The sequence below is a fragment of the Leiobunum rupestre genome, chromosome 5 (genome assembly GCF_980474605.1).
Source record: "Leiobunum rupestre chromosome 5, qqLeiRupe1.1.hap1, whole genome shotgun sequence".
NCBI classification, from domain to species: domain Eukaryota; kingdom Metazoa; phylum Arthropoda; class Arachnida; order Opiliones; family Sclerosomatidae; genus Leiobunum; species Leiobunum rupestre.
This window is the reverse complement of record NC_143388.1, coordinates 60238764-60253576: the sequence shown is the minus strand read 5'-3', so window position 1 is coordinate 60253576 and position 14813 is coordinate 60238764. Positions and strand designations below refer to the sequence as shown.

General features: G+C 35.9%; 1 protein-coding gene across 1 annotated transcript in view; it reads left to right on the top strand.

Annotated features, from left to right (window-relative positions):
• The first annotated feature begins 7767 nt into the window (after positions 1 to 7767).
• The window catches only part of LOC149945484 (nose resistant to fluoxetine protein 6-like), a 45860-nt gene continuing 38814 nt past the window's right edge, over positions 7768 to 14813 (top strand). Inside the window, exon 1 of the mRNA XM_090176577.1 lies at positions 7768 to 8065. Within this exon, the coding sequence (XP_090032703.1) occupies positions 7768 to 8065 (298 nt within the window). The remainder of the gene's footprint in view (positions 8066 to 14813) is intronic.

Below are 14813 nucleotides of genomic sequence, written 5' to 3'. Positions count from 1 at the left end.
ACTATGTTACACAAATTATTAAAACTATCTTTCCTTAGCGAGTTCGTAAAAATTTTCTACCAAAGAAACTTGGGAACTGTTGCTTTGTTTAGTCAGACGTTAATCACGTGATCATAGAGAGATCATTATAAAGTTATCATAAAGTCGTATTAAGGACTTTTAGGGATATCAGATAATCATATAGTAAATCCATGAAACCATGTTCAATCTAGGAATTATTTAGTCAACTTTAAAAATCGAGTTGAATTCAGGAATAATTTAGTTGAATCAAGGAATCACGAAGTCGTATCATGGACTCGTAGAACAATCAAACGATAATATAGTAGACTCATGGAATCGTGTTCAAGCCAGGAATCCTTTAGTTGACACAAGAAATCATGTTGAATCAAGGAATCATCGGACCAATCAAACGATCGTATAGTCAATTCATAAAATCTTGTCGAATCAAGGAATCATTGGACCAATCAAACGACCATATAGTCGATTCCTAAGTTAAATCAAGGAATCATTCAATCGAATCAAAGAGGAATCGAAACTGAGAAGTTCAGACCCCGGAAAAACAATTATTTTAAAGTAAAATAAAATTGGAAAATAATATTCTTATTTGAAAATGACGGCCAGAACTTCTAAAATACAAAAATGAAATCCCAAACTTTTATTATCAACTGTAATTAGAGATAAATATTCACTACGAATAAAGTGGGGGGAAAATAGCTCTTAAGGGGCATTCCATGTCAAATCAACACACTTATGTTCAAAATTTTAACTGATCATCTCGGATTTTTATGGAATTTTGCACATAGCTAGTGTGAAATGATTTATTGAATTATTTTTAAAATATGGATATTTAAAGTTATCAAAAAATTGGCCAACATCACATGACTTGTATGTTTTCTAATCCTCATAGCAGCTGTTCTAGTTAAGCTACAAAGATGTGAGTGGAGTCATTTTACTCAGCTGTATTTGCACTTTCCAACGATATACACTATATGTACATTATTTAATATAAACTTAAAAGCGACCTCTTATCCTATCAAAATTCGAAACCGAGAAAAGTACCGAAGCGTAATTTCCGTAAAGGAGACTACGAAGAACTTTATCGTTGCCTAAGAACAAAAGATTGGACACCTTTATTTGGAAGTACCGATGTTAACGAAGCGGTAAGTTTTCTGCAATCTGTCATAGAAGATGCTATTAATCAATATATCCCTTTCTCTGGCAAAACGAACCTAAAATACCCTTACTGGTTTTCGAAAGAATTGCGAATTTGCCTATTGAGGAAACACTATTATCACAAAAAATATAAACGAGATAAAAAGCATACTGACCTACAAAATTATAAGTGTAATTGGAAAGAAGCGCAGAAATTTATTAAAAGGAATAGGTCATGTAGGGGAACTTCAACTGTATCCGACTTAAAAGAAAAACCAGAAAATTTCTGGGGTTACGTTAACAACAGGCTCAAGCCAAGAGAAAAGACAGATCTAATTATTTCTGATGAAAATAGCCTGTTAATTACATCACACCAGAAAATTGCATTGAAATTTGGCCAGCTTTTCAGTTTAATTGGGCATGACTACAATGGAAAAGCGCGTAATGAAGATTCGAATCTAGACTATACCAATAATAAAAAAGCGAACCATGACTCATTTTCCAATATATTGGTAACCAGCAACGATGTGGTTGAAGCTATTAAGAAATTAAAAGCGAAGAAATCTACCGGCATAGATAATAAAGGGTTGTCAAGATGTATTCGTTCCATTATTGGTATACATTTTCAACCTGTCTATTTCAAGCGGTGTTTTCCCAGACAACTGGAAATTGTCAATTGTAATTCCGATACATAAAAAAGGTTCAAAATTAGATTGCAATAACTACCGCCCCATATCTCTAATATCAATTCTGTCAAAAATATTTGAAATGATTGTACATAAATATTTAAGTAATTGGTTTCAACCACTACTCGCTACCGAACAACACGGCTTTTGTAAACTTAGATCCACTACTACTAACTTAATCTCGTTTTTAAATTATATTGCCCCTCGAATCGATAATCAGAAACAAGTGGATTGTATCTTCATGGACCTGTCCAAAGCATTCGATCGAATGAACCACGAATTATTGTTTAGAAAATTAAAAAATTATGGTATCTCAGGTCATTTACTAAAGTGGTTTAAAAGTTACTTAAGTAACAGAACTAATGTTATAAAAATAAATGGAGAACTAACAAATCAATATTATTAAGGGTCTTCATTGGGCCCTTTATTATTTGTTATCTTTATAAATGACTTATATGACAGGCCGAAAGATCAAACTATCATACGCGCTTTTGCGGACGATAATAAAACACTTCGTGAGGTTAGTTTTTGTCTGATTGTATAGACTTAGTAAACGAGCTTAAAAGAATAAGTATGTGGGGTAATGTAAACGAATTGCCCTTAAACACGTCCAAAACTTTTGTAACTACCTTTACTAGAAAAACAAATCCAATATGCTATGAATATAAAATTAACAATGATAAAATACAAAAAACCAATATAATAAAAGATTTAGGTGTTTGGATAGATAAAAAAATGTATTTCAACGATCATATTGAAAAAGTCGTACTTGAAAGCAAACGTTAGCTACATGGTATCTTAAGAATTGCAAAGAATTTGAATAGTCCTAAAGTTTTTATCCAACTATATAAAACCATTGTCAGACCAAAGTTAGAGTATTGCAGCATTGTATGGGGTGGCTGCAGCAGTGAAAATATAACGAAGATAGACAAAGTTCAGCGAAAATGTATTAGATTGTTGTATTTTTATTTCTGGGAAAATACTATTTGGAAAAACAAAAACTATGACTATGAAAACATATTAAAAAAATGTAACTTATTAACGATACCTAACAGACTGAAATTTCTAGAAATTATGTTCCTGTATAACATCGTTCATAATAATATAGACTGTATGAAATTTATTGCAAGTGTGAATTTAAATACAAACCTATGTAAAACTAGAAATACTGAAACATTTTATGTATCTAATGTCAAATCAAGACTAGATGCAATAAGACGCAGTCAGACTGATTATAATCAAGTTTGTACTAAATTAGATATCTTCTGTAATAATAAGTCATTGTTTAGAAACGCTCTTAAAAAACACTTCTGACCAGTTCGGTATAACAAATAAGAATTGCGAAATTACATAATTTTCAAATACGTTATTCAATACAAGTCTCTTTTATTTTTTTTTGTGCAATATCTTAAAATTTTCATATTTTAAACGAATGTAATATGTTTTATGTCAAAACGAAGCTGGAAAAGTCGACAATTTCTTTTATTAATATAAACCTTTAACGTAATGTAATATAATATGAACACCCTGTATATATCTGAAAAGTGTTTTTGTAAACATGTTTATATGCAGGTAATAAACTCGAATTGAATTGAATTTAAAAAATAAGGTCTTAGTTAAAATGTTTTTTGTTGGAATTTGATTTGGTTAAAACGTGCTTCATAAAAAAATTAAAAACAATACAGTAAATAGTTAGTAAGTGACTGTCAAAATTTAAAAGTGGGAGGTTCATGGGTTCATAGCTTAATATTATTTAAAAAAGGTGGGTTTTCAAAAACGATAGCCTTTAATATGTATACATATTAAATATAATATCTGGTATTATAAAAAATATTTACGCATAGTCGTTCTACGTTCTAAACTGTCGCGCCACGAGTGAGTAATGACTTAAGCTTGACCTTCACTGCTAAGGTTGCACTCCTTGTAAATCCAGTTTCAGCTAAATTAAAATTCTGAGCAGGAGTCCCCCATTTTTTCTTCGGTTTATAAGCAACGACGGCAGCCAATGATTTCAAATGTGTGTTACGCCTTACATTTGACGTAGCATTCGCGGCATGGCAACAATGGAGCTCGAGGCATTACAATTGCATACGTGTATGATTTCCTGAGTTCACAGAGATATACGTCTTATCAGATTTATAGCCCGGTGCACCTGGAAATTAGATCCTATTACCAGTGGTCTCGCCACAATGCCCTACGCCAGGTGACAAATACAGCAATGGCAGCGAGTGAACCCTCTAACTGACGATCTCACCCGCAACGCAAGCCGCTTAACCCAGCAAAATGCGAGGCAATGGGGGAGGAAGATCGGATGCCTTAGTCGAAACTCAGTTTCCAGCCCATACCTGACCGAAGACGAAGGAGGAGATAGGTTCATTTGATCACAGCTAACATATCCCAGTGCACCACCGCCCTTATGGGTTACAAGAGCCGGACCCCGACTCCCCAGTAAAGCCACCAGTTATTGCACACTGTGGCTCATTCAGGGTCCACAGATATATACAATGCTTACAGTATAATCACTGGTTGATCACATTATTCCATAAGTGTGCCCTTTTGCGGTCATTGCGGAAAATCGCCCTCTGGTGGGACGCCGTTAAACTAACAAGGAGAGTACCCGAGGTGTTTATTGCCGATTTAGTTCAAAGTCGGCCGTAATGTGGACCTATATGAGATATGAAATTTCCCAAAAGGAGACGTTGCACTACTCATTCGATTTGCCATGGCACCCGAAAATATTTTGGACCACTTACAACCAAAATAAGATTTTTCCCTTATTTTACCCAAAATTTCTTACAAATTTACCCTAAAAATGTTTCGATTTAACCAATCTTGATGAAATTTACCTAAATGTGGTCCAAGTTACACATTTCGTGATTTTCAAAATTTTTCAAAATTTTCGTAGCTAGGACCCTGTGAAACCGAGAAAATCCCATGCTTTTTTAAATGGAGATTTTATTGTTTTAAGTGATCAAAAACATTTTCGGTTGCTATAGCAAAACGAATGGGTAGTGCAACGTCTCCTTTTGGGAAATTTCATATATCATATAGGTCTACATTACGCCCGACTTTGAACAAAATCGGCAATAAACACCTCGGGTACTCTCCTTGTAAGTAATTTAGAATTGAGGCAAATAGGAGCCAAAATGAAGTTCCTCAGCCATATGTCTCGTCTTCTGCTTAGGTGCCACTCGACTCTTATGTAAAATCCTCCTTAAGTCCCTGACCCTTTTCCTACTAATAGCACCTGCTTCTACGCCACCTCTAAATGCTCTCGCCGAAAGAGGGCGTAGCATTATATTCCGTTCTGTAGTAGCTGTTAGTAAGTTTTTAATGTGAAGGCAGTGTCATAGTTGCGAACATAAGCAACATAATAACAAAAAGTACGACACTTCCTATTGTTTTAATGCTAATTTCCTGGCTGAATCTTTTTTCGACACTGACATTCTACGACTTGGACTTGCACTTGAACTGAGAAGTACAATATCGTCCTTGGTAGTAGTATATTTCGCCTTGGGCATATTTAGACATGTAGGGCTCTGTACTGTAGATTTAGAGTACATGTAGGGTTCTGTACTCTAAACCTAGATTGCGCAATAGCTCCAAAAATCAGTTCTGAGATAATTTGTCCTAATTGAAATAAATGTTACTTATGTTACGACATGGACGAATTAACACAGGGACGGCCAAGCTCTATAACATTTACTTTAAAGACCTAAAAAGAAAAGTGTTAACGTTTTCAGCAGCGTTGCCAGACAAATTTTCGTATCGCGTTATTCAAACGTCATCAACAGGAAACTCAATTATTGAGGTATTGCAATCTAGTGACAAAGATTTAGTAGTTCAAACGGTCGTTTCTCGCGTTTTGAATTTGGAAGTAGGTTTTTTGCGCATTCAACGTGTTTTTTTAAAGCAGTATAATTTTGTTTTTAATGCAGTTTTGCTTGAACTTCTGGGTTTCCTTTTAAAAGATGTTATTTTCTTTCCAAAATCAGAATCTGAAGCATTTTCTAAAAATTTCAACCATCAAACGTGGATGAAAAAAGTAAACATTACCCCTAAGCTTTTGTATAAATACTTATTTATTGTTAACGTTATAATTACCTTCGTAAACTTGACTTTCTTTACTTTCATAATTGTCACCGAAAATTAAACTGTATGAGTGATTCGAAAAATTTGATATAGTATATTTTTTCTTAAAGTTAAATGATAAATAAAATTATTACGCTTGGTCTTCAAGGGACGAACGGATCGACAGTCCCTCGGAACATTTCACCCCCCCCCCCCTTTTTCTTGAATCACCAACATATACAAGAACTTCTGGTTTTACACTTGAGTACCGCTAGAGAGCGCCTAAAATTGTTCTCTTTTACTTTTTTTCTGGCCAAACCGTCCCTGTGTTAATTCGTCCATGGCTAGGAACAAAATTGATACACTTATGAAACAAACGTTACGTCAGTGATTCGAGCATAGAATCAAAGAATCGAAGCTTAACTAAAAGTGGTAACAATAAATTAAGAAGAAATCATAATTAATAATAGGTTATCGGAATCTTAGCAGAATCTAAGAAACACAGAATAAATTAATAATCAATAATAATAATCAGCTAGGCTAATACCCAAGGCATCACCTCCTTAGGCCCAAGTCTGTCGTGTAATAACGGGATCAGCAGAAATAATTAACTTAGAATTTGAAGGAATTCAAAGGGAATTCACAGTATTAAATTCAATCCGCAGAATATTCCCAAGAGTTGTAATTGGCAAAAGTACTGTATATTTAAAAATCTTCAGAGTTTACAATTAGGATAAATTGTAACGGGAATGGGAAGCGTTTTAACAGTATAAGCGCCACGTTCAAATCTGATTAGAATTCGAATTTTAGATTACAGTATAATTACGGTGATTAAGTCTGGAAAATATTTTTCACACGTAACGTTAAAGCAAACGAATCGAATTTTTATAACTTTTTTTATTTCAGATTAATTATTTAATTTAATACAATTCATCGTACCCATATTCGCTTGTTTCGGGCGGACAAAAACCAAAAGTAATTTGTTTGTTATTTGTACATGGGTTAAAAATAAAAATGAAAATTAACAGTACCTAATAGTTAAAGACATTTTCTAATATAACGTTTATATCCACTTGTTTAATTCTTTTCTTTAATCGAGATTTTAGTTTAGGTAGCGTTTTTATGTTATCAAACTGAAGGTGTAATTTACTAAAGAGTTTTGGACCTACATGTAAATAATTATTTGGTTTCTTTCCAAGCTGTTTCTTTTTTCGTGGGATCTTTAAATTATTATTAGTTACAGATGGGTGTTCCCATAGTGTTAAGATTCGGCTTACAATAATCGAGGATTATGTGTTACAAATAATTAGCTGACCGGGAGTACATTAAAATCAATATATGCATTTTTCGTCGGTTGACGATAATGTCGCTTTAGATAAGTCTTAATTATTTTATTTTGGGTTCTTGAGATGCTATCATTTAAGGTGTTTGAACCAAATCCCCAACATGTAATGTTACGTATTCTATCGTGTCACTAATCTCAGTAAACTGCCACCGCGCCTGGTGACGGTAGACGCAACCTGGTCTGCTAGTGGCTCGTATCCCTACGCGTCAGACAGTAGTGGATGAAAAATTCTTTCGCAACGAGGCTATTTTATCAGTTTGGCGAAATTCCATAAAATTAAATGGTACTTGTAACATTATTATACAGTTTAATCGATATCGGAATATGTATTTTAAGTTAAACCAGTTTTTAAGCGCATTTTGTTTTTATGTATACTAAATCTTTACTTATAAAAATATTCAAGGCTTTCACATCGCCCTTGCGATCGGAAGAAACCAAAACATCTGGAACTTACCGAACATTAAAGTCTGGATATTCTACAAAAATTTTTCATTTTTTTTTCAATTTTAAATCATGATTTGTAAGTTGAAATTCGTAGTTATATTATCGTTATGCATTTTGGCACCTCCCATCGCGGAAAGTTCATTTTTGACTAACCAAGATGAAGGTATCGAACACAACGAAACCATTTTGGTGGCAAAGTGGGAACGGTTTCAGAAAAATACTGAAAACGCGGTGAGTGGTTTTATCAAACGAGCCTTACCATCACTGATTAGAGCCAGTGCCGAGCTGGACGTCAGCGACGAATGCAATTCTGCTCTCATCAAACTCATTTTCGGCGTTGCAAAGTTTCAGCTATGGTCACTCAAAAGTAAGAGATATCTCTATTAGCGTGATTGAATATTTGATAATGGGAAACCCGGTGAACGTCCAGATTTTTGTCATTTTTGGATCAGTTTCTCTGGCTTTTGTCATTCTTTTTAGTATCTTCCCATTGCGCCGAATCCCCATTAGACCGAATTCCGCCAATGTTTTTGATGAAATTAGCGAGGGGCTAGCCACTCTCTGAAAATCTGTACACCGATTACATAAATATGAAAATGAGTACAGCCTTTGGTAGTGCTAAATCTGTACTTACTTACGTAATCATTTTAGTGCAGTCAAAGCTACAGGCTTGTACACCGATTACGGGGAGTGATCAGCCCCTCGGAAATTAGCCCAAAGGCGGGTTTTGTATATTTCTAATCGACCGACGCAATATTCACAATTGAGCGACCGCAAAAAAAAAAGTTTTTATTTCTACTCCTTTTGAATTTTTATTGTAGCGTTTTAATATACTTTTAGTCGGTTGGAAACGATTTTTTGGTCTTCTTTTAATTAAATGTTTTTTATTAATACTATAAAATTTGAAGTATTTTTTGTTAAAACTTAATACCTATATGGTACGCTCAGTTCGCAGTTTGTTGAAATGGAACGTATAGCAAATAGAGGTGGATTTGTCTACTTGCATAACGGGAATTTATTTAGACCACTTTAAAAATTACCTGGTTAGGTTAGGTAACACTGCATGCTGTTCTGACAGATGCAGAAACGGATAAAACCGAGAAGTGCGGGTTTTTCGGTCGAATGGGATTCGGCGCAATGGAACAGATTCTTCTTCTTTTTCTTATTCGGGATTGTAACGTGTGGGACAATTCAGTCCGTTCGTCCACCTGATTAATCAGGGCGAGATATGTGTAATGGCTACGCTAACGAGGGGATACGTGCGGACAGGGGTGGGGGCACCCGTGGCGGAAGTATTCCGACCGCCCGTTGGGGGATTGGTGGTCGTCCTCACACGGTTATCCAGAAACTCTACCTCCAAGACGCTTGGGATTACGGAAGGACGTCACTACTCCCGGCACAGATTCTTCTTTTTTAGATAAAACTATGATATGCATTCTTTGAAAATTCTGGAATTTGTCCAGATTTTTTTAAAAATAAATATTAAACAAACGCAAGTTAAAGTCATCGACAAGCACAAAATAAGTGTCCTTGAACAGTGTAAATTAAATTCCTCGACAATTATAAATTAGTTTCCTCGACACTCGCAAGTTTGTGTTATCTAATCTCACAATAAGTGTTTCCCCGCAAGCGTAAAATTATTTCTGCGAAAACTCCTTCAAATACAGGGTGTTACGAATAAGAGTACCGAAACTTTCTATATGCATTCTTTGGGTCTCTATGAGTAAAAAATGTCTAATAAACGTGGGTCCTAAAGTGCTTCGTTTCAGAGATATGGGCTCCCAAAAAACTACCAAAAAAACCGGACACAGCCTTAAATCTGGCAAACAATATTTTTCCTTGAACCAAATTGTTTTCATTAAACTATCAATTGTTTTTTATCCGTGAGGCGAGAAACTTTAATAACAAGTGGCAAAAGTTCATTAATTTCCTTTTAGAAATAAAATGAGTTTGAAGACAAAGCCATTTTAATTTAGTGATACGATTTTAATTATTAAATTTAAAGATACAAATGTCAGAAAAGTTCTAAAGGAATGTTTTTAAAATTGTCTAATTCGTTCTGTAGCTAATATGGCACATTGGTCTAGGAACGCTTATTGCACGAACAGGCGCAAGAAAAATGGGTTAGAAGCTCAAAAGATTCAACCAGCAGTAGATTCCTAAAAGACTGGTGTCAGATCGACACAAAGTTTAAACATTGTTTTTTTAAGATTGGCATGTAACCTGGAGAGTGGTACAAATAATATTTCGACTGGTTTTACCAAATAGACGAACGATTGAATCTTTGAACTTCTAACCCAAAAAGCGTTCTCGGACGGGCCATATTAACCACAGAACGAATTAGACAAACTTAAAAGCATTCTTTTAGAAATCTTATGACATTTGTATCTTTTATTTTGATTATTAAAATCGTTCGTAACGACAAAATGTTTTATTTTATTTGGTCAATAAAATTAAAATGGCTTTGTCTTCAAACGCATTCTACTTCTAAATGGACATTAATGAACTTTTGCCACTTGTTATTAAAGTTTCTCGCATCACAGATAAAAAACAATTGATAGTTTAATGAAAACAATTTGGTTCAAGGAAGAATATTGTTTGCTAGATTTAAGGTTTTTGGGGTAGTTTTTTGGGAGCCCATATCTCTGAAACGAAGCACTTTAGGACCCACGTTTATTAGACATTTTTTACTCATAGATACCCATAGAATGCATATAGAAAGTTTCGGTACTCTTATCCATAACACCCTGTATTTGAAGGAGTTTTCGCAGAAATAATTTTACGCTTGCGGGGAACACCCTGTATATCTCACCGACACACGCCAATAGGTGCCATCGACACGCAGAAATAAGTGTCATCGACAAGTACAAATTAGTTTTAATAGACTTAACGTATTTATTTTTTATAGGGTTAATGGTCCCAAATTTCCGAAACATTTCAACGCTATAACTGTTCAATTTTTCTCCACAGTGCTGGACGCATTCGCGAAGCCCATGAGTGGTATCCTAGAGGGTACCTTGACCTCGGTAGGCGACTACGACCAATGTTTGGGCATAGAGGTCAGCCCAGAGACCCCGGACGGATTCAAGGGTCAATACTGTTCCATAACAATACGACCTCCCCTGCCACTGAAACCACATTTCTACAGACTGAACCGAGTCCTGGAAGGCCTTCGGAATTTCACAGCTACTAACCAGGTAAAACAAAACGAATAAATTATGTGCTTCAACAAATATATATCTCAGCTTCCCCCTTCTTAACCAATTTGCGATCACCCGGACAAAAGGTTTTCGGTTGATCGGTTACTTAGATTAGTCTGACAATCTAAGAAAGTCAACTTAAATCTATATCCCGGCTAAATCGCAATGTTTTTCCTTAAAGACCCTATAAATCTTGTTGGCACCTTATGCAACTATCGATCTGATTACGTAGTTCGCTAAATAGGCCACAAACGAGCTTGTCGCGGTGAGAAAATTACGAGTAATCTCCTTCGTCGGGTGATACCATAAGTTGATAATATACTAGCGCCCTATAAGTTAGAATCGTATAAAGGCTGTGCGTTAACAACGGTTTCTACCATGGACACTGTATCTCTAACCGGACGGGAAAAGCTGTAGCTTCCACCATACAAAATAACCTGCCGCCGCCACAGTCTCTCTGTAAAGGGGGGGGGGGAGGTTCAAGAATTTTGATAAAACGTTCCGTTTGAAATGGGGGTTTACATTCTTTCGAATGACCTTGACAGTCCTGCGAATCGAGTACGGCCGACTATTTCAGCTAATACGAAGTAGGACGCAAACGGACAGTGAGGGGGTACCTCTTTTTGGCTGCTTTTCGCGTCCGGTTAGAGATACAGTGTTCATGTTTTAACCAAGACGTCGAAGTCGAGGCGTGTCGCCATCTGATGGAGAAAAATTGAAATATGAGCTTGCCTGTGAAATCCGGTTTCGTTTCACCACGGGATCAAACCTCGTTAAGCCTAGCTCCACCGGTCGCTAAGAGATAAATTTTAAACTTTAAGAATATTTTACGGCAATGCCTGTTCATATTGAAATTAATAAAATATTCTTCCAAAATGTTGACATTTTAGTTAATTCCTTTAAATTTCCCCCAAATCAAGGATTTAGCCAGCCAACAAACCCATCGCCGCCCGTGTTAAATTTAAAACAAGCGTCGTTAGGTCTAGCTCCGCTGTAAGTGCCAACTTCGCGCGCTTCTGATCGTCTCGTTTCCATGGAGATAGCCATTTCCGCTACCGACGGAAGTTGAAGAATCTAAAAAGATAGGGCAAAAAGTCGTCACCAGGAACCACGTATACCGGTTTTGATTTTTTATGGGAGTAATCACTGCTAACGTTAGATCTATGGCGGATTCTAACTTATAGGAAGCTAGTACATGTATATTATAAACTTATGGCAATACTTACTAATTTAAAAAATAATGAGAGAGAACGAAAATTAAAAGTGCACAAGAAAAGTTGATTAAAAACAAAATAAACCAGACTATTTTCAGAAACATTATCGCTTAAATCATGGACATTAGTATATCTTTGAGCAAGTACATGTAGCTAGTCTTTTAACTTATCCAGGTTCTACTCATATATTTGAGACTAAGGCCTTAAAAATTATAAGTTAAAAGGAACCCCATATGGACTGCATTGCAAAGAGTGATAAAAAACGCGAAAAAGTAAAGAAGTCCATAATGAAAAAGGATAAAAAACTAAACCCTAAACAAATTTGAAGAAATTTAAAAACTTACAAATAGCACGTACCCTTTAAAAAATAGAAATAATGCTCACTTTGGAGAACTATTGAAAAATTATTGAATCGATATCTAAAATTGATCGTTTCATTTCTGAAAGAACCTTTTTGGACATTTGAGACGAAAAAGCAATTGTGAGTGGTACGTATCGCCATCAACGTAACATGGTAGTAATTATTCTGCTAGCAAAGAGATATAAACTTCAACGTGTCCTCGGCAACTGAAGTATAGTGTTTTCTTTCAGACGGATATTAATTTTTTTCCAATGGAAAAAACTCTTCGACAATGAACGTTGACGCAAAAATATCTATTAGGCTTACCACAATTCTTCGCGTTGGCGCTGGTAGCCTCGTCTTTTTTTACCTTTTGAAAACCAGACCTTATTTATCTCACCATTTAAACCCAAGAGGCAAGTACCGTGTAAAGAGTACCTTAGCTTAGGGGTTCCGGCTCTGTGTCTTAATACTTTCTAACAAAACGCTGGATATATTGTATTTATTTATTTATTTATTTATTTATTTATTTAAATATACAAAGACTACAAAGCCACAGTAGGCTTATATGTAATCCGACAGAGGGTAATACAGAAGGGAACTAGAAATATTTTAACAATAAAAAATAAAAATAAAATAATAATAATTAAATTCAAATTAAAATTAAAATTAAAAACGCTTGACCTGGTACTAAATGACTTTAGGGATTTCATAGAGAGTCGTCAGTAGAGAGCCACAGTGTAACTGCCTTTCGAAAGGCAAATTTGGACGACGATTGTAAAACTTCAGGTGGAATTAAATTCCAGTCATTTATTACTCGACTTGTTATATGACGAAAACGCACTGAGTGTTTAATTAAGGGTTTAACTAATTTGGCTTGATGACCCCTTGTATGCGTGTTAGTTGATAAAACGAAGAAGTCATAAAATGTGTCATGGCACGGAATCTTTAGGGATTGTTGATACAGCTCGAAAACGTAAACCAAGTCGTTAATACGATGGCGTAATATTGGGTCTACAATTCCGAGGGAACGATTCCGATGAGTTGGTGAAGATTTATCTAGGCCACGAGTGAGCTTCGTGAAACGATTATGTGATTTAGTAAGTGAAGTTTTATCACCCGTTAAAGAGGGAGTCCACACAACTGAAGCAAAGTCAATATTCGGTAGAATTAAAGAACAGTAAATAGTGCGCATAAACTTCTTCGAGCGAAAGTAAAAATTGCGACGAGTTAGTCCAGAGATCGAGTTGATACGTTTACTGACAGTTCGAGTATGTGAAGAGTAATGTAATCGGTTATCAGAAATTACTCCAAGGTCACGAACCTCAGTAGAACTTTTGATATTTAAACCATCAAGCGTGTAGGTATGACAAGGATTATTACTCCCAAGGTGAAGAACTAAACTTTTTAACGGATTGAATTTCATACCAAGATTTGACGCCCATATATGAAGGCTATCCAGGTCACTTTGCAAAGGAAGACAATCATAGCTGTCAACCAACGGATATCCCAATTTCGTATCATCAGCAAACAAATAAGGCGTCGCGTGTGAAACAGCAGAAGGCAGATTGTTTATAATGACAGAAAACAAGAGTGGTCCTAGCACTGTTCCCTGGGGTACTCCGCTCAATGGACAATGGGTATCCGAAGATATTCCTTTCAGAACCACCTTTTGAGAACGATTGGTCAGTAATTCCTTAATCCATTTGTGAGCCAACTCAGTTATACCAGCTGTTTGCAAAGCGGCAAGTAAACCTTTGTGAGGTATCGTATCGAAAGCCTTACTTAGGTCTAGGAATACGACGTCAACAGCTTTACCAGACTCCAGCCATTTGGTCCAATCATTGGTAGCAGCGAGAAGATTACTGGAACACGATTTTCCAGGAAGGAATCCATGTTGGCATTTAGAGAAAAACTCAGTGTCATTTAGGAAAGTCTCCAATTGCGGTTTCGCTATTCGTTCTGCGGTACGCGAAACTTGACTAGTCTGAGCAATTCCCCTAAAATTTCCCGGTTCAGTACGGCTACCAGATTTATGTATCGGAGTGAGGTTCGTAACTTTCCATGAGACTGGTATAGTTCCAGTACTGAAACTATGAGAGATGATACGATGCAAAGGTTCAGTGAGTGAAGCCGCTAAAGATTTCAAAAGGAAAGGATGAAGACCGTCAGGCCCCGCCGCTTGGGTGACATTCAGCTGACGAAGAAGCGTGTATAAAGTAGTACGGTCACATTGTAAGACAGAGAGAGTAGGACGATCATCACTCGTGAAGGTCGCGACAGCAACAGTCGGCTGGTTGGATGAAACCTTGGCAAAATGTGAACCGAGAATTTGCACAATTTCGCTGAGATCAGTGGTTA